General features: G+C 39.8%; 1 protein-coding gene across 1 annotated transcript in view; it reads right to left on the bottom strand.

The window, feature by feature from the left end:
• gsg1l (gsg1-like) overlaps nucleotides 1-23,966 on the bottom strand; it is a 38,569-nt gene extending 14,603 nt beyond the window's left edge. Inside the window, exons 1-2 of the mRNA XM_044181642.1 lie at nucleotides 23,327-23,966; nucleotides 7,159-7,206 (exon numbers count right to left, since the gene is read on the bottom strand). Of these exons, the coding sequence (XP_044037577.1) occupies nucleotides 7,159-7,206; nucleotides 23,327-23,663 (385 nt within the window). The 5' untranslated portion in view covers nucleotides 23,664-23,966. The remainder of the gene's footprint in view (nucleotides 1-7,158; nucleotides 7,207-23,326) is intronic.
• Nucleotides 23,967-25,604: the final 1,638 nt, after the last annotated feature.

The raw sequence follows: 25,604 nt of genomic DNA, 5'->3' as shown, positions 1-25,604 counted from the left end.
TGCCCCACAGGGATAAGCTTTTACACTCCAGGTTCAAGAATCAAGTTTGCTTCGACTCTGGGACAGTGAAGACATTGGTCTTCTTATTGAGTCCTAAAATCAAATTGTCTCTAAAAACGTAAAGAATATAACTAAATTCATTGCAACAATTTATGGATCAAGTGTTCTTTTGTTATTCTGAGATCAGTGAAACACTGGTGGATGTCTGTTTGTCAGGAAGAAATCATTGCCATCACACCCTAATTAGCTCCTGCATTTTGCTGCAAAACTATTGCTACCAGTTAAAGGACAGTATTTACAATTTATAGGCCGAGGTGAACAGTGCTTCAGCGTGAAAACAGACTTCCTAATGAAAGCAGACAGACAAGCGGCAGACAGTCAGAGGGAGCAGTGATGGATGTGAAACAGGCGAAATCGACACTCGGTTTTATGATACCAAACAACAAAGTTAGAGTAAATTAAAGATGGATGAAACCACTGAAAAATGATAAAGAGAAACAGGAGAGGAGAGAGGAGTGAGAGGATGAACAGAAACCTCTGGGGGCATCAGTGATAAAAGCAACACTAACCACTTTACGATGTCATGGTGCAAGGCTGCTCAGATCAGGCCATCTGAAGGAGAAACTACAAACCTGCAGAGTCTCAGCAGCTGAAACCTTCAGAATGACAAACAGTAACTGAGCCGTGTTTCGTCATGATGTTGGTTTTTTAGCCATGCTAGCAGCATCTATGGATGGCAATACTGGTCTGTCTGTCTGTCTGTCAGTCCACTGCTTTGGTGCAGACTGAAATATTTCAACTACTGGATGGACTGCCACAACATTTGTTACCTACATTCATGTTCCCATCAGAATAAATTATAATAACTTTGGTGATCCCCTGACTTTTATTGTAGCGTGATGTTGGCATTTTCAGATTAAAATATCTCAACAACGATTGGATGTATTGTCATGAAATTTGGTGCAAACATTCATGTTCCCCTCAGATCGAAAACTTTGGTCAATCATCAGGTCAATATTTTTATTCGTCCAATACTTTGTGGTTTATGACCAAATTCCTGCAAAACCAATGACATTTCCATCAGCCTCAGCTGTACTTTGTGTTTACTGCTAATTCACAAATATTAGCATGCTAACACACTAAACTAAGCTGGTGAAAAAGGTGACCATTATACCTGCTTATCATCAGCATGTTAGCATGTTGATGTTAGCATTTAGCTCAACGCACCACCGTTCATGCCTCACAGAGCTGCTGGCATGACTTGTCTTACATTCTGATTTGTTATACAAACATTTTTACCTTGTACAACATGCGTAGGCAACACTTTAATTATAGTCATGCCAATTAAACATATTTGAAGATGAATTTGAAAGAAACCTGTAACAAAGAGCTTGTTCCAGATTTGATATTTAAAATTAGGACCCTGCAAGTTACATGAATTACATCTTTGACTCCACTGACTGTCAGGACGTCTTGGTTTTGATTTTTAATGAAGCTACATCAACCTCACTCTCTGGTTTCTCGTTAGCTGCAGCTTTAATTTCCAACCAGTTGATGGAAACGAATTCCAGGGGTATAAAATGCCTGTAAGGGGAACTCACAATGCAACAATATTGACCAAAATAATTTTCTCCCCTGTTTCTATCTTATTGAATATGTATTAGTAGACGGAGCAGGCTGAGACTTCATTAAACCGAAGACCAGCAGAACTGATAACAGGAAGGAGGGAGCTCATCAGACCGAGCCTCATCTTAAATAATTACATCTTTAATTACTCTCTGTGCGTGTCAGTGGTGCGTGATGTCGACAGTTTCTGTCTGTTACACATTTTTGACACCATCTTTCTCAAAACATTTCCATGTCAAGAACGCAGATTTAATAAGATTTAGACCCACAGGGAACCTCACTGACAAGATTATTGATTAATTGATTCAGTGCTTGGATTTATGATAAAAAAATGAATCACAGGGACATTTAAATACACTGAGGTCATTTCTAGTGAATTTAATTAGGGCTTCAACTGATTTACGTCAATACTTTTTAATATTTCAATTAATTTTGAGAATAATGAGTTAAATAATTTACATTAAAAAATAGTGTATATATAGGAGAAATAGTTTTTTCTCAAATTACTTAATTTAATCTACAGTTATAAAAGCTCATAGGGATTCAATTAACAATATGAAACAGAGAAAAGGAGCAAATCTTAACAGTGAAGCTGCAATCCCCTAATGTTTTTTACTTGATAAATGAAAAACAAAACCATTAATCAATTCTTAAAACTGTCATAGATTAATTTCATAATAGAGAAATTAATTTATGCAGATGTTGTATGTCAGACACCAAGCTCATTTTATGTTTATTTAATTTTATTTACAGGAAAGTTTTTTGAGCTACTTCCATTGTAGTCCTTTTCTTTTCTGACTTTTTCTCTTTTCATTCACAACTGCACAACATGGCTACCAGAAGAAACTAAACACTTATTTTGTTACTGTAATTTCTAGTTTGCCTTCAATCAACTTTTTTTTTTTCAGCTATCGTAAGACAAAACAGACAGACGCACCTTGCTGCCACTGGATGGATGCATCTTTTGTTTAATTTTGGATTTCCTGATGATAATTCCAGTTTAGTTTTTTGTCTTGTTGTCTTTAACTGTCTTTGCCAAAGAGATCGTGTTTTCTGTCCCTTTTGTTTGATTGTTTGTTCGTCTGCAGGAGTTTGGTGAAAAGAAAAGCCAAGGGGAAAGTGATTTGTTTCTGGTGAGGATCTACAAACCAAACTAACTACTGCACTTGAATGAACCAAATCATGCACAGATCCAAATAAAGATGAAACATTTCAAAATATTTTCTAGGAACACAGATGTTTTCTCAGTAATATTTTTGTTTTTGGAATATTTTTGGTCGGTTTGACGACATGAAGAGGAGTTTCACATTCTAAGATTACACATATTGGGTTTTCAAGGGGGATAAATATCTTGAATATCTTGAAGCAGCACTAATCAATATCTCTATACTAGCAATGGATCGAAAGACTATGTGCAATGTGAAGAATGCTGCTCATAGTGACGAATCCACAGAGAATTATCAACTGACTCTGGCGTTCCCCACAGCTCCTAAAAGGCTTTTTAGCCTCTTTCTTCACATTGTTTTGGTTTCACAGCACATTTACTGTTTTGGATCAGCTGTTTAGAGCAAGAAATCTATGATAAACCCATAAATGATAAACCCATTGTAGACTGCCAGCCCAGCACCAAACAGCAGACAGACACAGAGACTAGCCGGTGAACAGAGCGGATAATTTAGCAGCTAAAGAGCCAGATATTTCCCTCAGGCGTTGGTGGAGACCAGAAACAGCTAAAAGGAGAGTGAATATTTGACTTACATTCATCAGGTGGACACAACCAAGACTCCAGTAGGGTGATCATGTTGCTCTGTGTCTGCTGTGTAAATAGGCAGCTGATTGCGAACACATTTGCCATAAGAACTTTATAAGGTGATAAAATGTATGTTTTTACAGCTTGTTGCGCTGCCTCCAAGTGGCCAAAAAAATCACTTAGAGCAGGTTTAAAACTGGACTTGTTTTTAGGCAAAAAAATGAAATAAATGAAAATAAAACAGATATAGTGTTGTCCACCAGAGTTACATACTGTAGCTGGCAGTGAAGAGCGAGATAAAATGTACAGAAAATGCAACTGAACGGTTAAATGCATAAATAAAAAGTGAAATTTAGTGATATTTTAAATAAGAGTCTGGTTGGTGGCATTTCTCAGGTGCACTCATGACCACAGTATTTCTAAAATCCTGGCGATGACCCTGGCTCTCTGAGTGTTTTCTTGTAATCAAATTCAATTTTGTTTGTTTCAGTTTTCATTAAGAACCAACTTGAATCTGGCTGAGGAGCAGCTGCGTGTTATAAAACACAGCAGTGAGCATGTAGGGCTCAAAGGAAGGCAGATTAACATATTGTATCCTTGTGTGAGAAGCAAGGTCGCCCCGCTCAATACATCATATCATCCACCACTGCTCCGTGCAACACTCCTGCTCTTCTTCCAGATGGCATTAACAGATGACACAATCAGAGAACTTTCATTATTAACTACCTGCTCTGCATGAAACAGCGAATTAGAGGCTACGCCCACATGCAGCCAAAATATTCCCTTTCTTCTGGACGCTCAAATATTCCTTTTATGAGCTGCAGGATATAAACACCAAGTGCTGGTAGAAATAACCTGCTCTTATCCTCAGTTAGGAAGAATCTGGAGGAGGTAACTGAGATATTCTTTCACTAACCAGCACCTGATACATAGATACATAAGGGTTCATATTAATGATGACAAAAACATGATAAGGAAGCAATAAAGAAGAATACAATACCTGGAAAATGAAGACACACTGATTTGTTATGGTAGAAAAAAAAACTGAATTACCTTTATAATTAAGAACAAGACTGACATGTATCAACTGTACAGGGTCAACACAGAAGAAATCAATTAATTCATGAAGGTAACATCATATCAGCTTAAAACAGTAATGAAATACTATGATGTAAAGAAGACCTGTGCTGCTCTAATAAGGTTAAATCTCTTTATGTATGTATATATACTGTATATATATATATATATATTTATGCTTACTATATTGTTGATGGAAACATACAATGATTTTCTTGTGACAAATTTGAGAAATTGGCTTAAAATCTGCTTAAAAGTTAGATGTGAACATGAGGAATCATCCTCATTTTTGTTAGGGTATAGGTTCCTATAACTTCCATAAATCATAAAACTGAAAACACCTGAAAACACTGAGCTTGTTCATATCAATTAATACATGTCACTTTCCTTCTGCTGCCTCCTCTGTCAATATAATCACAAAGAAGGCCTCAGGATGCCTCAAATGAAGTGCTTGTAGAATCGCCTGAGAGCATCTGAAACCATTTTTCCGATGACGGAATCAGAGGTTACGTCCACATAGTTTAATGTTAATTTGTGAAACAGAAAATCTGGCACTTTACATAGTGATTGGCCAGGTGTGTGGAGGTGTGAAAGTAGGCTGGATTTGAGCTTTCCTCTCAAGCTCTCTTTTTTATTCTTTACACAACACCATGAGTGTCTCTGAGGAGAGTCGGAAAGAATTGATAAACTTGAAATTTCTCCGTGTTTTGGTTTTTCAAGCGAACCAAAATGCAAACACAGGAAGACGGTCCTGAAGAAGCTCCTATCTGCAAATTAATAGGCAACATACTTCTTGTTAGTCCAGGTCAGACCTCACTTCGTTGTTTTGGTCTGTAGCCGAGTACAATTGCTGTGTTCAGATCTGCCCAAACGAATTGTGCCAAGGCGTAAAACGAGTCAGATTCAACCGGACTAAACAATGCAGGTTTGAGACACCCATAGACACTTTTTATGACAATCTACTACTCAGTTCCCCTCGGCCCCTGTCTCCAGCCTCTGCTTCCCAGGTTACGTTTTCATTGTGTTATTCATTCATCTATTCATTGTTTCCTGTTACTCACCTATCCTGTCGTTACTGATCAAATAACTTCCTGCCTTTGTGTGTTTCCCGCCAGTTTTGATTGTCTGCCCCGAAATGATTAGTTTCACCTGTGTCTAGTTATCCTCCCCTCACTAGTGTATTTAGTCTTTTTGTCTGTATGTCAAGCAGTCCAGCCAGATTCCCTGTGTTTGTTAGAGATCGCTGCGGTTCAGCACTAATGGCAGCAGCTCAGGACCTGCTCCGCCCTCAGCCGTCTGCCTGAGGTCTCCTGCTCCACCCCTGTCCAGCCCTGAGGCTGTCCGCCTGAGATCCACAACTCCAATCTTCAGCTTCTAGGTCACTTGCCCCTGAGGACTTTGTTTTCTTGGACCTTGCCTGTTCTTTTGGATTTTGGATTTTGCCTGCTCCCTGTCGGATGTGTTTGCCTTTCTGGACTGCCATATCTGGTTTTGACCTGCCTGACCATCTCGTAAGCCTGTTCATTGACATTGTTCCTTATTCCTCGTGGCACTGGTTACCCGGCTTGCCTTTAAATGTGGTCGGACGACATATTGTACAAACTAGTTTGTTTGAAGAATACTGAGACCTTAAAGCCGACTTCATCTTCTTTTTGTCCTATAAAATCAGGACAAACAGGGAAGCAGCAGCACACACTGCGCCTGTACGTTCTGGACAGTTGGTGGCTCAGACCAAAATAAAACTGTAAATGTTGAGACACCAGAAAACGACAGCATTGGTCATAAAATGGATTTATTTTTCAGCAGTGATTTGTCAAGGTTGTGCGACAGACAAATGACGTCAATAGGGGCGTCAGATCAGAAAACGCTTCCATGTGTCGTTCTGAAGGGCAGTTAAAAATTATGCATTTTGTTGTTTAATTTGGAGGACTTGTTGCTGAAATGACCGATTGTTTTTTTTTTTTCCTAACAAGTGCCACATTTGATCGAGCAAATTAAGACTACTGTCGGTCAACAAAGCATGTGACTTTGACACAGCAGACTGGTTTCTTTTATCATGACCACCATCTTTTGTTGACCTTCACCAAGTAGTTTTGTTTTTTTAACCAAAACCACAATCTGTCTTTGAAATTGACCGTCTTCTAAATTTAGAACTTCACCTATCATTTCTTGTTTTGGAGCTGATGTTCTGAAGTAATTAACCATGTCCTTGTTTTCATTTACATTAAGGACACGTCACACCATTTCTTTACAATCAGACGTCTTTACAGCCGGACACAAAACTACCCACTACTGAAGCAACATCTGCCTCATCTCGTTTGGATAAGATGACTATAACAGATTAATCAGAAAACTTTGTGTATATTAATATTTTTGTGAATTGTTAGATTATGAATTCTTAAGTAGGTTGAGGTACACCCTTGAGGTGAGCCAGTAGATGAGAGAGGTATATCTAAAAAGAAAACTCTTTGTTACATAATCCAGAATCAAACAATATGAACATCTTTTCTGCTGGTAAATGTGGCTAAATAGTGTTAATGCAGATGAAAATAAGCTTTTGAGAGCTCCTAACAAACACAGAAAGAGTCCAGAAAGGAGATGTGTATATATATTTTTTTGTTTTTTCCATGGTTTCCCCTGGGCCTGATGAACAGGTGGGGAGCGGCAGGGAGTGGCGGCGATTCCTAATGACAGTCATTACTCACCTCTCTCCGACGCCGGGGCCAAATCAATGAAGCTCCGACACTTCTCACCTGAGAGAGGGGAGAGGGGGGAGATGGAAGGGAGAGGTAGAGAGGGATGTAAAGAGGAAAAGAGGTGGGGAGAGGTGAAGAGCGCAAGGTGAAATGAGCTGGGAATGAAGCAGAGAGGAGGAATGAGAAAAGAAAGGGAGGGGAGAAAGGAAGGTAGCGAGGGGAAAAAAGATGTAGAGAGGATGAGGTGATTAATGAGAAGGATAAAAGGATGAAAAGATGAAAATGAGTGCACAGGGTGGAGAGAAAAGGATAAAATGAGCGTTAGTGTCAGTGCGTCAAACCGATAATACAAGCTAATAATGCGTCAGGCTGCCAAACAAGACTCCTGAATGTCACTCGGCTGTTATTCTAGTATCAACACTTTATTTTGTTGCAGATAATGTTCTGCTGCCAGGAAGGAGTTTGTCATTGCTGCTTATACTGACATTATGTGACAATATCATCTTCAGCCATGATGCCAGAAAGATGACAGACTTTTGTTTTTACCCACACTAGCAGTCATTTGGTTGCTCCACCCCTTTGGTCCAGACTGAAATATCTCAACAACAATTGGATGGATCTCCATGACATTTTGTACAGCTATTCATATTCCCCAGAGGATGAATCCTACTGACTTTGGTGATCCTCTGACATTTTTTCCTCTAGCGCCACCATGAGGTTGACATTTGTGGTTTTGAATGAAACATCTCAAGAACTATTGATTGGACTGCCATGAAATTTGGTTTAAACATTCATGTTCCCCTCAGGATGAATTGTAATAGCTTTGATGATCCTCTGACTTTTCATCTAACGCCATCATCAGGTCAAAACATTTTATTTGTCCAACACTTTGGTTTATAACTAAATACCTGCAAAACTAATGACATTCTCATCAGCCTCAGCTGTACTTTGTGTTTAGTGCTAATTAGCAAATGTTAGCATGCCAACGCACTAAACTAAGATGGTGAGCACGGTAAACATTATACCATCAGCATGTTGGCATGTATAGTGTGCTGAAGTATATCTTCACAGAGCTACTAGCTCGGTTGTATACTTTTTATATTCGTTTTCCTTCATGCTTTCTTCTCATGTATAATTCCGTTGTTGGTGTTGCAGATCTTCTTCAATTTTTCTCACAGATGTATTTTTAACCTGCTGATTGTTGATATAATGATGTGTCTTTTAAAAAAGAACTGATGCCTACGTGTCATGTATGCTCTGATTAAGGCTTCATCAGTTGTGAATAAAATGATCAAGACATTAGAATTACCTTAAAGTGTCTGGTAGCATAGTTACTTTACAGTGACCGTAACACATTTTAAATTACATATTGTCTCTATTGTCACCATAATATCATTGACTTGAATACTATAATCTTCATGTAGGGAGTGTTTTGCATAGTGCAGTATCATCTTGGCTTTCATTAGGTGTTTTCTGGCACACTCAGGCTGCAGAGGTTTGATCAGAGCTCGGTGGGACCCCGCAGGTCGCAGATCAGCGGCCACAACATGAGCCATAACTCTGCCTCTGCAGTGTCGCAGGCAGCAGGCAGACCCATCCATAACCAGCCTGAACACCAACACCCTCACACTGAACTCCCAACCCGCCCCCCCAAACAACAGATGAAGATACTCTGTTTGTCTCCCGGATACTGAGGATAATTTAACTTTCAGAGACTAAAATAGACTTGAACTGAAACTTGAGTCTATGGTGAAAACTGCATTGAAATACAACAGATATTGTCATTGCTGTTCACCCAACTGTATCTGCTCCGTATGATCAGATATACATTTTTGCACTAAATCAGTTGTACTCTCCTACTCCTATTCTGTGTCCAAGTCCCATACTACATACAAATTAGGAGAGGTTCTGAGAATATAGTGTTGTACACAGGAAACTGACCAGCTCCAGGAAGATCTCAGAAAACAAAAAATAAATATGAAATCTTTAAAAAGAGTTTCCTTTTTCTTTGTGTTTAATTTGCATTGGCATTCCAAAGTTACAGTTTAATTGAGATCTGTTGGTGCTTTTACTATATAATTTATCGTTAAAGCGGCAATATGTAAGAATTGAGACTACTCTCCACCTGTCAAATTCATACTCCAAAAAACTAGGGGGCAGCATATCACAAATCAGGTCATAACTGCTGTTAGCTAGTTAGCCATGCAGCTAACTTAGCGGTTCTATTAGCTGACTGAGTCCAGAATGTGCACCAGAACCGGAGCTGGGTGAGCGAGCAGACAACGAAACCAGGTTCAGCAGCCTCCCAGTGAACACGGCCAGACCGGGACCGAACACAGCCCCTGAGACCGACGGAGGCCAGTTTGACGACAGTGAATACAGTACCGAGATGATTTACAGCAGCTCCGACCGGGACTCGGACTCCGGGGGCCGAAGGAAAACGGCTGCTTCGGGCGGAGATAGGAGAGGCGTCAAGCAGGAGAGGAGTCGAGAGGAAGGTCGGGCATCAGAGGGGCAGCGAAAGCGTGTAGAGCCAGAATATTTTCCACATCTAACTCGGTGAATTAAGGATTTATTTCAACCAAACCAGAGTTGGTGATTATTGGAACAGTGGAAAGACTAACAAACACGATTTTGGTGAGTTTTATTTTGTTTCTGTCGAGCTTGAATGAAGTGTGTTTTACGATGAGTTAACAAAGCCGGACTTAGTTCGGTGAAAGAGAGAACAGTGAATTCAGAAGGTGTACGGTTGTATTTTGCTGTTTGATAAGGAAAATAGGTGTAAGAATATTTCCTGTTGTGTCCCTTCCAATGTTGAGACCAAACCTACGCCCTTGGAAGAGGACACGTGTGCTCCATCTTAAATCTTCTTTTAAGTGGCCACATGGTGTCAAGGCAGAGTGGTGGAGGACATGGCAAGCGATTATTGAAACACTGAAACACACCACCTGTCATGTCACATGTGCCCTCTGGTTTCCCTCAGTGAGTTTCCGTCCCGTAGACGTGACCTGACCCTCTCACCTTCCCGCTCAGCTGTCCGTCATTCCCTCATCAACCTCTCATTATTAACAGAGGCAAGCTTTCAGTGCCACATTTACAGGTCGCTTGTTGCTGTACTGGTCCAGCCTTTGCTGCCTGTCTGTTACCTGTTGCCCACATGTTGTTTATGTCCTGCTGATTCTTCTGTTTGTTTGCCTGATTCCACCTGTCTGCCAGGTGCAGACTGTAATCCAGGTAAACCAACTTTCACCATCTGATGTGTCTAAATTCTCTTTGAGTCATCCTTCTTGTTTGCCAGTTTCCCAAACTGGGACAACTTGACTTAACTAAAATTAAAATATAATGATAATAACCCCAGCTAAAAGTTGGTCTATGACCTCCCTGTTATAAATGCAGAACGCTATTTGACAAATACCTCAGAGAAACTTATCTGAGGTAGAGATAATTCATGTTTTCCAAGGTTAAAACTCGAGGGAAGTGAAGAGAGAATCGGGGAAACAGACGAATGTGTACATGACTTGGTGTGCTGCAGTGAAAGCGTCCCACAGCCAAAAAGTGAGCAGCACAGCGTCTGGTCAGGACATGAATCTAAAATGTAATTAAAGAGTGAGCGGGCTTGTCTGCGACCTGACAACAGCACTAACTAACAGCACAATCAGTATTCCTACACCTTCCCACTGCACATAGGACACAACAGTCCTCTAAAATGTCAGTTAACCAAAAAATCATTATCACGTTCCCAGTCTACCAGGTTGTGATGGAATAGATTCATTTTGAAGAGGCTTCAGGTGGTTTCAAATTTCTTTTTCCCGTATTTTTAGTTCACAGACCCAAATCTCACTTGCACACCACTCATTCATTATTCCCTTGCCCTGCAGCCAGCAGCTCTGTAGTCTATTTAATCAGTGATCCGATGTCATTTGGGGCTAATTGCAGCTGTAATGAGTATGAATGGTTTTGTGAAACAACGGCTAACGTACCATTACTCTGCTTTTATTCAGCCGGATCAGAGAGAACTAACTTGAACAGAAGAAAAGGTGTCGGTCTGCAGTCTCCTTTGATGTACCTTGATTTATTCACAGACAAACAAGTATACTTTACTATTTTGTGTTGCTGCATTTACAGGTTTTAAAAGAGAACTCCACCGATTTGTCATCGCACTTCTGCAACACTGTCAGACTCACGATGGACTGTTTAAAAAAAGGATCAAAATCAATGCAGCAGAACCAGAGATATTGTCTTTTTCCCACACATTCTTCTTCCTTGGCACCTACATTACCCACAATGCAACTCAACTCGACTGTTAATACGATTCAGGTGTGTTATGCTAGTAGCTACTAATGTAGCCTGGAGCCTCTAGCCTGCAGCAGAGATGAGGATACAGAGGTCTGGGAAACTTCCTAACTTTTTTTCATTTTCAAACTTATAGTCTTCAGACTCAACTCAAGTGACTCACTCACTCATACCATCCTGCCATTCACTCCTCTGCCACATGCTCACTCATCGTTTCCTGCTGTCATTTTCTGGGGCTGTCAATTTTGATATCAGCTGTTCTCATCAGCTGGTCACATCTATCCAATAGCACAGCGACACACCTACATATCATCTTGCTGCTGTCTTTTTATAATATGATATATATCATATCAGCGGAAGGCTCATCCCACCAAAAAGCACCACAGAGCGCCGCAGGAAGTCGTTCCTGCCTGTGGCCATCAAACTCTTTAACTCCTCCCTCTAAGTGTCAGTCTGTATGACCCGAAGTCACTAAACTGGACATTGATCATTAACATCTCCGCCATAATTGAATAACTGTGCAATATTCTGTGTACTACTCCCGTGCAATATTAGTTTCCCCATGTTAGTTTTTCTTATTTATTGTTATTGGTATTATATACCTCTATTACTCTCGACAGTACATGCACCTCTGCTTATTACTTATTACTTATTTTGTTACAGTGTATTATTATACTGTACTATCATCATCAACCGGTAAACCCACTTGGTACTTGGTACACTTAGTTTATCTTATACTTATACCGATCTGATACTTAATTTATTTTTTGTTTTTATAGTGTTTATAGTTTTATAGTGTTTATAGTGTATCATATTGTTTGCTAGTATTTTCTCCTGTGTGCACTGACGTAAAGGCGAGCTACTGTAACAAAGAGTTTCCCCACGGGGATCAATGAAGTATTTCTGATTCTGATTCTGATAATATAATATGATTCTCTCCCTGCTGCTGTTATGCGGGCCCCTCCACTTCCCCATCACTGCCCAATCTCCATCAGCTTCATCATTTCATCAGCCTCATCAGCCACCACCACCACCAGTGTCTGGGCTCCATGGGGGATTTATCTTGCTGCTGCTCAGGGCAGACATCCCTCAATTACAAAAACTCTCCCGGTAGAGTCTAAGCGCCAGAGACTTTCTGTCAAGACTTAATTATCACATATCATCTGTTATAATAAATAATTATCTTCACTTCGTTCACTTGTCTCTCCTGATTGAAATGTTAATAGAAAACGTAATCCGAGCGGTGTTATGTTTCCGTCAAAATGTTTTTGCTGTTGCAAATTGGTTGTATATAAACTTCATTCCTCGCAGACAGGGTTGTGATGTGGGGTTAACCAGTCGGAGTTTGAAACAGCCAGACATGGGGGACACGTGATCTGATGAACTGGGTGTACTACGCTGTCAGATAGCTGCAGAGCTGACGTTAGATCTGTAAGATGCCTTCAAACATGTCAAAAAATAATCCCAGTAAGCAGCAATATCAGGCCGGCTGCTGATTTTTAATATAAAATTAGAAACAAAGCCTCTTAAAAGGTAAAGCAGAGCAGGTGGCCTGATTTAAATAGTTTTAAAATGTGGGCATCGTGTTGATCTACTAGATTACAACACTGATGCCACTCTCATGTTTGTGCAGTAAATATGACGCTACAGCCAGCAGCCCGTTAGCTTAGCTTAGCCCAAAGACTGGAAACAGGGGGAAAGAGCTAGCCTGGCTCTGTTCAAAGGTAAATATATAATATATCACCTACCAGCACCTCTAAAGCTCGCTAACTAACACATACCTTGTTTGTTTAATCCGTACAAAACCAAAGTGGAAAAATGACACGTTGTGGGTTTAAGGGGGGTTGTGAGCCAGCACATAACTTCGGGGTCTGTTCGAGCTGCTCAGATCAGTTCAGGTTTGTTTGTTTGTTTTTTTAACAGTCCATCTCTTTTTTTCCTCACTTTAATTTTCACAAAGATATAGACAGAACAGCACATCAGCATCAACCCAGAAAATATACAATAAGATACATAAACAAATAAAAAATAACAACGAATAGTTGGCTGGAAATCTTTCAGTATTCATACAAATATATTTTAAGTAGGTATTCATTTAGTCTGTGTCATGTCTCATATAAATGTTTTTTGCAGTTCTTTTTAAATGTATTCTCTTTGACTCTCAAGAGGATCATCACAGGACAGGTATTTGGGATTTCATATCCCAAAATATTTTTAACAACTGCATTACCTTTTTCCCAACATAGCCTTATCTTTGTACAGTTCCAGAAAATATGCGAGTGGTCAGCCTCCAACAGTGCAGCAAGTTGCCTGCGTTTTATTTTGGGTGTTGTGAAAAAGCGAGTTGAATTCTTCCAGCAGAATTCCCTCCATACTAGTGAGTTTGTGGATGTCACATTATTTGAAGTTTCATCTGGTTTCGACCTTATCTCTTTTGTAAAGTAGTCTCTTAACTGCACATATCTAAGAAAATCTTTGTTTTTGAGACCAAACTTTGCCTTTAAATCTTGAAAGCTCATAATTTCACCATTTTCTGAAACCGTACATGTTGCCGTTATGCCTTTTTGTGCCCATGCTTTGAATACCGGATTATACACCCCTGGCTTAAACTTTGAGTCATGCAAACCACTTCAATGTGCATGACTCTCTTTAATTTTTATTTTTTCTGCTATAACATTCCATGTTTCTAGCGTAAATGCCACTATTGGATCCATAACATGTCTCAAAGCGCCTATCAAATGTTTGTTTGCCATCAAGATCTGGATGTGGTAACCCTGTATCTCCCTTTCCATTTCTTTCCATCGAGACTCGCAGTCAGGTCTACACCAACAGGCCAGGGGTCTGCGTTGAGCTGCATAAAAATATTCCCTAAGATTTGGAAAAGCCATCGCCCCCTTACTTTTAGGCAGTTTGAGTGTAAGTCCATCTCAAGCTCGGGTTAGATACTCATGGGTTTCCTCACATTAGAAAGACCTGAACTCTTCAAATTCTACTCATTAAACGTATCTGCAACTGGACCTACCAACTTAAATCTGTCCATTCAGTTTACAGCATGTGAACTGGAAAGCCTCCAGTTAGCAGCTTGACCTCATTTTGCTGCTGTCGACCAATCAGAGTCCAGTATGATTTCCCTGTGAAGACTCAATTGTCATATTATACAGTTAATACATATATAATTTTGCGAAACTTCATGAAGGAACCAATAAAACAGCAATTACTGCAGACACAGCCAAGTAAATGAAATGGTACCTTTTTAAAGAACTGTCAAGAAATTAAACTGGCTGCTGAAAGGTGCATTTAGTATGAAGAGTTTAGAAAAAGCTCCGCCTGGTGTAAAAGTGAACTTTCTGCAGACTAAAGCCTCTTCTTAGAGCAACAGACTCTGTTCTCATTACTGCCGCTAAAACAGTATCGAGCTGAGCTGCTTACGAGTTTCTTCACCCATCGTGCCAGATGTAGTGATGTAATGAAGTTAGTAAGCCTCACTGAAGTGATCGTGACAGCATGACTGTGTTTTTTAATTTAACCTTTAATTGCCCAGGTCGCTCTCTCTGCATTTGCAGATATAATATCACAATCAGATTCATACAGTCAGTCTACTTACAGTCACAGGAACAGAGATTAAAAAGTTCGGGACCTGGACAGAGAGAATCCGACTTCTCTACACGTCTGACTCGAGTTGTTTAATCATCCTTTTAAATTCTCTAAAGGACACGAAGTTGAAGCCATTTTCAAAGCAGGCTGCTTGTAGAACAGGAGAACAGGGACAATGAGGAGCAGCACAGTGACACTGGTGAATAGATGCAGTAAAGTCGTACAACATCAATCAGCCTGACCAGGCTTCAGTAACACTGGGACACTGAGAGAAGATGCTCATACTGAAACCCAGCGGCAGGATGTCTTTGTGCCCAAGGTGACATATTATTTTGCGCCACTTCCCCCCAAACTCACTCACCTTCCCCTGACTCCCTTTGTTTACAGGCTTTTGGCAGAGTCATGTCTTATTTGGGCATGTCATATTTTGTTATTTTTAGGATACGTTGGAGTTTGTTTAAGTAAACAGCAAATATCAGCAAAAATGTGTAGAGGGGATTGTCAGTGTGCCAGCGATAGAAGAACCATGTTAATGGGACACAATGAGCCTTAATAACTTAAAAAACAAACAAAACACTGATTTTCATGATTTTCTCACTATTGTATTGTTCTTTTTCTTACTTCTATTTTGGATAGAGTTTTGGAGCTACAGTTCCCATCATGCTTTGGGGATGTAAGTCTAATGTTGCCACATGTTGTAAAAATGAGAAAAAGAAAGTTTACTCGACTTTAGGGCCAGCTAGTTGTGTCACCTCAGTTTAAGAAGGTACACTGTTTGCTGATTCAGACTTCTGTTTTTATCCAAAATGACTAGTTCTGTCAATGGATCATTTTTGTTTTGTTAAAGTAGACAAACTTTAGCTGTTTACCTATCAAGAGTTGTTAGACTTGATTTCCAGTTCTTTTCACTGTAAAACAGGTTTGATTCCACTTGCAGCACACCGCCTAATCACTACAGCTTTTGTTGCGCTGCTGTTTGGATGTGCCCGATGGGTCTTATAAGTATATAAGTTCTAAAATGTAAGAACACAAGTTAAGAGAGCTTTCTAACTTTGTAATGAATCGCAGCTAAAGATGAACATGATGAGTATGAGAGTCTTTTGTTCTATGATTTTTAACCAGATTTAAAGACGTCTATCCACTATAACCATTGAAGACACACAATCTCTGTAAAGTGTAAATCATGCTGATTCCAGGAGTGTGTGTATAATGTCTGCATGTTGATTTAGACTCTGAGAAGGAGTCTCTGCACACCCCTCTTAAAAACAGAATTGTTCATTGTATTTGGGCCCGTGATCGTTGGTGTGATGGTTTACCTTTAAATTCAATTTGAAATCTTTCCTCACGCTGTGTCTGTTTCCAGCAGCCAGACATAATGGTGGAAAGTTGGGTGGAGGCCAATTAGAATCAGCAAATGAAATACGTACGAAACATAATGTCAGCTGGTGAAGCATAGAAATGTAAAATAATTTTGAAAATATGTAATTGTTTGTGTTTTACAACAGTTTCAAAAATACAGAATGCCCCTCCAAAATGGACTCTGCTAAGAAAGCACACTAATAATTAATTGCTGTGTAGTGTTTGCACATTTTTCAGGCAACCACAAAAGCTTCCTTTCATCTGGAATAATTAAAATGTGTTTAATATTTAACAGCAGAAATATCTGGAGCACCAACAGTGATCGAAAACCCGGATGGTTTTGTTCATCATGCGCCAGATAAAACTGTAAAATATACAGAAAATCGCTTTGTTCTTAAAGATAAAAGACACGTGCAGTGAAATTCTCTGTAAATATCTACAATAAAAATATTGGATTTTGGACAGCTGGAATCAAAACAGCTGGCATGCCACATCACTGAAAATCCAAAATTTCAAACTACAGTGGAAACTTCCAACAGTTTCAGATGCTTTGCAGTGTTTCTTTCTTACATTAGATCAGTGTTGAATTTATATTGTCAGCTTTGAAAGTTTATTTTGGTATAGGTGCATTTTAATTGGGAGATGGGGAAACTTACATTAGAGTTACGTTCATATGCAGCATATTTGCACTCGCTAAAATGTTTTAGTAAACGTAATGATGCCCAAATAATTTTCACTGGGTGCACAAAGCACATGACTTTAGTGTTTGGAGTTCATATCCTGTCTCATGCTTTAAGTTAGTGTTTACTTTTTCAATATTTAACAAAGACCACAATCTTTTTCCTGTCTTTAAACAAGTTATTTGTGTAACCATAACTTTAAAAAACATAAAAAATGTATTATCCGAGGCACATTAGTTGTATCTGAGCTGATGCATGAGGCAGGAGGTAAACTCTTTTTACTGAGAATGCCACACTTTTTGCTTATATTGTTAAATAACTTATGTTGACCAGGCAGGTTGGAAACAAACTCCCAGAAACGCAGGTGAATGGTAAAATGATGTCCCAAACTGTCAGTTGGAAACATCCATCACATTTCACAGTTGGACCTGTAAATATTTCAGATGGTTTGTTTACAACCTGTACGATCGTCTGACTGCTCGTGTTTTTGACTTCTTGTAGCGAAGTCACCGTGTTCCCAGACCTCAGATATTAACTTGGTGATGTTATCATTACTGATAGGCAGTGGTGGAATGTAACTCAGTACATTTACTCAAGTACTGTACTGTTCAACTTTATGTGGCTATTTCCGTTTTATGCTACTTTATACTTCTACATTTATTTGACAACATTAGTTACTTTTTAGATTCAGATTATTAACACAAAACATAAATCAACTAATAAATGATGATGCATTATTATAGATTAAGCAACCAGGCAGTATAAAGTAGTTGTAATCAGCTCCACCTTTATCAGCTGCAAAATTAAAGTGATGAACACATTAATGCATCACTAATTATAATCCAGTGATATACATTATCCTGAAATGGCCCTTTTCTGCATAATGACTTTTACTTTTGGTACTTTAAAGTCCCCCTCCACTCAAAAATATGTTTTTCTTCTTGTTCCTACAGTTGGATGGTTGAGCTTCAGAATCATGTCCGTGCAGAGTTTGACACTAGAAGGCTGAAAGTGGAAAGTTTCTCTGCGCTCATTGAAAATCTGATTTTAAGGGGTGGAGCCTACGAGCATGATTTGTGACATCACAAATAGTGTGGAAGCCAATCCTGATCCAATTAGCAAATTATACAAGTGTGATGTAGAAACTTGAAGCTGCCAGTGCACAAACACTGAGAAAGGACTTTACAGTGAAGGAGGAGACATCTTGTGTCCAGCAGGAAAACTTCAGAAATGAACTAAATTTGCATATTCATAGATCTGGAGGTAGAAGGAGTAGATGCATTTTTAAGGATTTTAATGTGGATATTCAGTACAATAGACACACATTATTGTTCCAAGCAGACAATTTGTATATACTGTATGTATTAATGCATGTCTGGAGGGGATCTTTAAGTATATTTTGACACCAATACTTGGCACTTTTAGTCAAGTAAGGTTTTGAATGCAGGACTTTTACTTGTGACTTGAGTATTTTTATACTGTGGTATTTCTACTTTTACTTTAGTAAAAGATCTGAGTACTTCTTCCACCATTGCTGATAGGAATGAAGGACAAAACTATGAACATAAGACCCTGGTTGTGATAAACTTTGAGGCACCATCTGGACCAACATTTCTTCTGCAGGCTCAACTGTAACGACACTGTGAATTCAACCTTACAACACATATTCTCTTCATTGTGTTTCTTATTATTGTCTTGAGTTAAAAGAATAGTCTGGAGAGTGAAGTCAGAGGAGAAGACGAAGGACAAATGAATGTGAGAGAGAGAGAGAGGGAGTCACACTGTAAAATGTTAATTAACATAACTCTCCGCTCTGTGATGTATGTGACGTCAAAACCATCTTTATCCTGCAGTGCCAATAAAGACACTGAAGAATGCTGTATAGATGAGAACTGACAGGTACTCCATATTTATTTAGTCCAGAATAAATGTTTTATCTTCATCAAAACGTTGTGGACTCGCAGGACAAAAACTCACCTCAGGTTAATCCCACAAACCTGATCTGAAACCGAGCTAAGTAAAGCGTGTTATCTGACAAAAATAGAAATTCACAAAAAATAGTGCCACCACTTTTTGTGTGATATATTACAAAAATGTATGGTTTGTGTGGGATATTATCATGTGAGCAATAACACAAGATGAATCCTTGATAAAATAACAGATGTGTTTGAGGCATGAAACATATATCAAGACCTTAAATACGATTTGATTTTAACAGACACCTGCCAGCCAGTGGCCATAGGTCAGACTAATCTGGGTTGAAGGAAGTAAACAAGCTGCTATTACTAAACTTGTGCAATAACACTGTAAAGTAGGAAAGGATTTTACTTTATAGCCAAGAAATATTAACAAGAGATCATTTCGAGCCTGTTACATCTTGAAAATATAGTCAGCAAAATGCCAGAACAAACGTTATCATCTAGACATCTTTCCACTTTTCAAATCCCCAAAACTGGAGGCGAAATCCAGCATCTGCCTCATAAAATTCACTTCATCATCATAACCTATATGCCAAACAAACGTTCTGACCGGTGTAATAAACCATGGCATCCAGGGTGCATATAGAGGTTATTCAAAATAGCAATAATAAATTATGTATACCTGCTTCATAACGGTCCAGACACCCACCATCATATATTTTGAATTTGTTCCAAAACTAGGAAAACAGCTGAATAAAACATATTTTCTCCTGGTGGGCTTCCTGTAGAGTTCCTCACACACCAGCAGGGAGAGAGGACACACACACACACACACACACACACAAGCGTACCAGAATCATGATCCACACACGTTCTGCCTTTCTTTTTTCCTAAACCTAACCAAGTAGTTTTGGTGCCTAAACCTCACCCATGTGCCATTTTACAGCTCTGTTGCATTAACAGGTAAATGTTGTCATGTTGTTTAAAGGCCCTGCACTCCCACACAGATGTTTTCAGTTATTCTGGCTGATTAGACCTGATCTCAGGCTGACGTTGGGCAGAGCTCTGATGGGAATTGTGGCTGCGCTCTATCTGGCCTGTTACGTAGTGGTAAGGGGAAAAATGGGGTGCAGGTGGCATATGAGGCGGTAGGTATGGCCTCATATCTTTATCAGCTGATAATTAAACAGCAGCAGGGAGTGGAGACACTGTGAACTTTAATCTTTTCACTGCTTTTACCTGTTGGCAGAGACACAACAGAACCTTTTCCATTTGGATTCAGCCATGAAATATACGTTTATTAGTCTGTGTTGTTTACGCTGTTGGTACACGTGGTATTGTTTTGCAGCACAAATCATCGATACAAGTCGGCACAAACTGCATGTGCAGTTGTACCTAAATCAGTGTATCAGCTGATCAGACTGCAGGCAAATCAGATTTGTTTCTCAGATCAGATCTTTAAGACAGACTGTCTGCACTGTTATTATTATTGTTATTTGCAAGTGATCAGATTTGTGTGTCCAGACATCACCAACCTGTCTGCATGGATTCTGCTCAGCCACTCTGGTGCAGTTCCGTCACGACGTCGTCATTGTGTGTCACGTTTGCTGTCCAGACTTTCTAAAATCAATCTGGATACAATCTGGATATGCTGGCAGTCTGAACAAGGCCTTAGAGTGATCACTGGAGAGTCAGTCAGGCGCTGTCTGTACACGCCCACACAGTTCTGAAAAGAGGTCCAGCCTTTAACTACATAAGTGAAAACACCTGTGTGGGTTTAGTGTGCAAAATCTTTCTTTTTAATGTCTTCATTGAAGAGTTTATAGTAGAGAGATGACAAGAAATGAGCGGAGAAAGAGACAATGGAAATGCAACAAAGGTCCCCGACTGGACACAAACATGCAATCACAAGATCGGCGAGGCCACCAGGTGTGCCTTGGGTCTTTCTTTAAAGAAACCAGTGACCTGCCGTGGCGCTCTGCAGGTTTCAGTCAAGGATCCACAAAAATACACAATGACCTCTTTGGATCTAAAGGGACATTTTACTAACCTCTTTGCTGAAATATAAGCACAATGAACATTTCTTTCGCAAAACACTACTGACAACAAACAAGACTGACAGTCTACAGTCCTGTGAAGGTTTTAATGTTCATTACAGCCACAGTATGTATGATTACGTACCACTCTGCTAATTTAGCTATTCTTACAGGTCTTCACAGGATGCCACATTTTTCAGTCAACCGCATCTACGCACGGCTGACAGAGCATATATCATTTTTAATGATGACAGCTGTCTGCACATGCAGCGTAAGGACTCGCGGTTCACTTGTGCTTCACGCACATAACCTCGACCTGAAGTCTTTTCAGGTTTTAAGTCTTTTTCTTTCATCTTCATATATAACTAAAGTGAGTGTGTTGGACTGTAAGCGCTGCTGAAACACTTAAAAAGTTTGTCTTGAGGCTAGAGCTACAGGTCATGGAGTTAAGAAAATCAACAGGGTTCATCCTCTTAATGTATTATGTCTGCTGCGTGTTATCACACCAACTTTCGCAACTTCACGCATCCACCTACGAGCCTCCGCAATCACGTAATTGCAGCTGCTGTGGATCTTTGTTAATGATTGACCCCCGGGCCACTCACCTCCTCTATCGCCTCCTCCAAAAACACACTGGCCACCAGGTAGCCAACGTATTTTTAAAGACAAGAAGAACATGCTCAAATCGCTTCACAGCCCTGCGCTTTTTAGTTTTAACCATCAGTATGTGCCTTCAAGACTCTAAACTCAGAACTCACATAGCCTTAATTTATCTGTCACACACACACACAGTTTTTTATACCCTTTATCTCTGTCTGTCTCACTAAGCTGTTTATTTACTCTCATACACTGCCAAAACACATCTTAACACACACACACACACACTCATTCTCCTCGTCTCTCTCTAGTTGCAGAACAGAAGCAACAGATCATGTTTGTTGTTTATCAGCAGATGAATGTTCAGCTTCATCCTCTCAGATGGACAAAATAACAGAAACCCTTACAGCACTACAGTGTAACCATCACAGAGCATCAAATGTAGATTCATCCGCTGCTGAAAAAGAAAACAGTCCCCAACAAATGCTCTATTTCCTCCTGTTTGATTAATGTTTGTTAAAAACTACAGTGAGCAGCTGTTTTAGAAATTACTGAGCATAAAAAAGAAAAAGAAACTATACATTTGTGACGTGTTTTTAAAGATTTCAGTAGGAACCAATGGGCTTGGAGCTGAGAGCCACAGACAGGAAGTCACGGTATTGAAAGACAGGACTAACACGTTGTTGGTTTGGGTCTTTTTATGAGATTTGTTGACAATAAGAAAAATATTGAATATCAAATATCCTTTAATAACACTTAAGAGAAAGTGACTAGTAGGGCTGCAACTAACAAATATTTTCATTATTGATTAACCTGACCATTATTTTCTCGATTAATCAATTCATCGTTTAGTCTGTCAAATGTCAGAAAATCGGGGGAAATGCTCATCAAGTTAAAGGTGACATCTTGAAATTAGTAGTTTTGTCAGTCCAAACCCAAACAATATTAAATTTATTAGAATGTAAGATGCAGAACAGCAACAAATCATCATATTTTCGTACTTTTGTATTTCTGCTTGAAAAAATAGCTGCCAATTAATTTTATGTCAATCAACTAATCGATTAATCTTTTCAGCTCTAATTAGAAGCCAGCACTTTCCATCTCTGAGTGTAATTTCCACTTTTTTTTAGATCCACATCGACCAGCTGAAGGACAGTCTCGGCTGTGTTCAGTACAGTGCAGTAGGCTACCCACAGTGTTCAGAGGACCTTAACGCATCAGAACGACCTTTAGAAACCTCCTGAATATGTTTGTTAAAACAAAACAAAAATAAACAAGAGTTTGGTTGAAACACAAACTAAAACTATGTCGATTTTACGCACAAAGATTTGTCTTTTGTGCGTGCGTAAAAATGACATGACTGACCAGTTTCATTTCATTTCTTCAGGAGGGACAATTCAGGAACCATAGTGCTCTGATTTAAAAGCATATAAACTAAACTAAACTTCTGGGAACAAGAGCAACAACTGTTGACAGACAAGTTGCCGAATTATTCAAAGTAAATCTTATTTTCACATGTTTAGAGCCAAACCTGGTCCTAAATGCGTCAAGGACACACTTTTATCAGTTCTGGCCTTCAAAAAGACTTGATCTTTATTTTTTTGGAACAACTTGTTGTGAGCTTTGCTGCCTTTAACTGCAGGATCAGTCCTAAACGCGTTTGATCTTTAGGGGACAGGCCCTGGACTGATGTGCCCACCTGCCTCATGGATGTTCTCCTCGCAGGAGTACCAGATGCCGGTGTGGAAGCGGCGGAAGAGAAAGCGGTCGTCCCCGGTCTCCCAGCTGTAGTGCACCTTGTTCTGGTCCGTCTCGTTCACGCCGTAATCGATGCAGTTGTGGCGTCGCTGCTTGCTGCAGTTGGGCTTGGGGACGCGCTGGGTGCCCTCGCACCAGTACGTGGTGATGAAGGCGGTGGTGGAGAAGAACAGGGCCACCAGGTTCAGACCCACCGACAGCAGCGCGCGACATTTCCGCGTCGTCTTCATGATCGCAATTCGAGCGGCCGCGTCCCCGCAGGCGGCGAGAAAGTTCATCCAAGAAGGACGAAGCAGGAGGCGGTCAGAGGAGGAGGAGGAGGAGGAGGAGGAGAGGCATGGCGCGGCACGGGCGCACAGAGAAATTACGCGCGTCTCTCTGCCTCGTTTCTCCTCTTTGTGCCAGTTTGTCCTCAGAGTGGAGAGAAGTGACAGGTGGTCCGGACTCTCCGAGAGAAGAGAGAAAACCGTAAATCATAAATATCGTCTTCCAGCTACTTCAGCATCACATCCAGCACCTTTCACAGAAGACCGTTCACTGTCAGAGAGCTGGACGCTCACTGAAGAAACGTGATCCCGAGAGCGGAGTCTCTCTCTCTCTCTCTCTCTCTCCCGGTTCCTTGTGCGTCATCACAGTGACCGGTCTTCTTTAAAAATAAACTCGAAGGCACGCAGAGAGCTGCTACAACTTGTTATCATTATCGATTTTTATGTTGATTAATCACTTGAATGTCAGAAAATGCTAATAAGTTCCCAGAGCCCAAGATGACACCTTCAGAATGTCCAAAACTTACTTTATCATATATGACAAATAAAAACAACAAAGGTTCACTTATGAGAAGCTGGAACCAGCGAATTTGTAGCATTTCTACTTGAAAAATATGAATTGATTATCATAATTGTTGCCAATTAATTTTCTTTTGATTAACTAATAATTTCAGCTCTACTTATTTTAATGGTAGAAAATGCTTTGAAAGGCGTGTATGTACACCTGAGCCACACAGTGACAGACTTTCGGGACCAGATTTAATTTCGTTTCACTAAGTGCAGAATTTAATGAGAACATTGTTAAAATGAAAATAGATAAAATTTAAAAAATCATCTAGCAATGTTAAAAATGTGGCATCACAGCTCTCAGGCTGCTGGCTCCTCCTCCTTCAGTATCACTTGTTTGTGTTTTTAGTGGCTCTTTAATTCTTCTGGAAAAGAGCTGCAGAGCATCTGGGCCAAAATCTCTGAACAGCTTCACATGTGCACCTGCAGACTGTAGGGTTTATAAGAGCTTACTAGCTTTTATTAGCGGCCCACCAACATTTGTAACAGCATTGTTATCAAACAGAAATGATTAATGGCAGCCAAAAGGATTTTTCACAACCTGGCAACCCATGTTCTTATTAATTTGCTTATAACTGATCTATAAAGAATGCATAACATCTTTATTAACCATAATAATGCCAATAGTTACAACTTTATAATCCTTTACAAAGTGGCACCAAAATCTTCCAAATAAATCCTGGTTCTGCACCACAACTAATCAGTTCTTCCTGTCAAATCTGTGAACGTCTTTTTCCTGCTAACTAACTAACAAGACACTGACAAAACCACTTTGGTGGAGGAAAAAGCAAACATTAATCTCCTCAGCTGTCATCTGTTAATGTTTATAGCGTTATATTTCAGTTGACATTGCTTTTACAAAACATCTTCAACTAAACGTTTGTTATAACAACACAGGGAGGGATTGGTTTTCTTTCTATTGGACACATAATGCACAGCACAGGAGCGATACAGTTTTGTTTCAGCCTCTTCTGAACACTAGCAGGCTTTATACTCCATGTCTTGTTTTATGAATGTTTAATATACGGTATCAGTCCAGCCCTACAGGAACAATACTGAAATGTAAGGTTTGTGCTCAAATACATCAATCAAATGCGGACAAATCTCTCACAGAAGGAGGATGAAAGATATTTCAGGTCTCTACTTATTAGGGAAACCCCCTGTCCACCATGACAGACCTGCATATCTGTTATAATGGAGCACACCTCTCTGTTATTTGTTTTTCCAGGTGGGACGTGCTCGATGGATATGTAGAAACCGGCCGGCCCTCTTATCGATCAGCCAGCAGAGAGCTCATATGCCCAGGCATGAAAATCGCCAGCGACAAGGCCGAGCCGCCCACCACACCCATCCATCACCTCTCATTTTATGGCTCCCACCTCCAGA

This window comes from Siniperca chuatsi, linkage group LG21, assembly GCF_020085105.1.
Source record: "Siniperca chuatsi isolate FFG_IHB_CAS linkage group LG21, ASM2008510v1, whole genome shotgun sequence".
Lineage (NCBI taxonomy): Eukaryota > Metazoa > Chordata > Actinopteri > Centrarchiformes > Sinipercidae > Siniperca > Siniperca chuatsi.
Note: the sequence above shows the minus strand (reverse complement) of the source record. Positions and strands in the feature narration are given on the sequence as shown.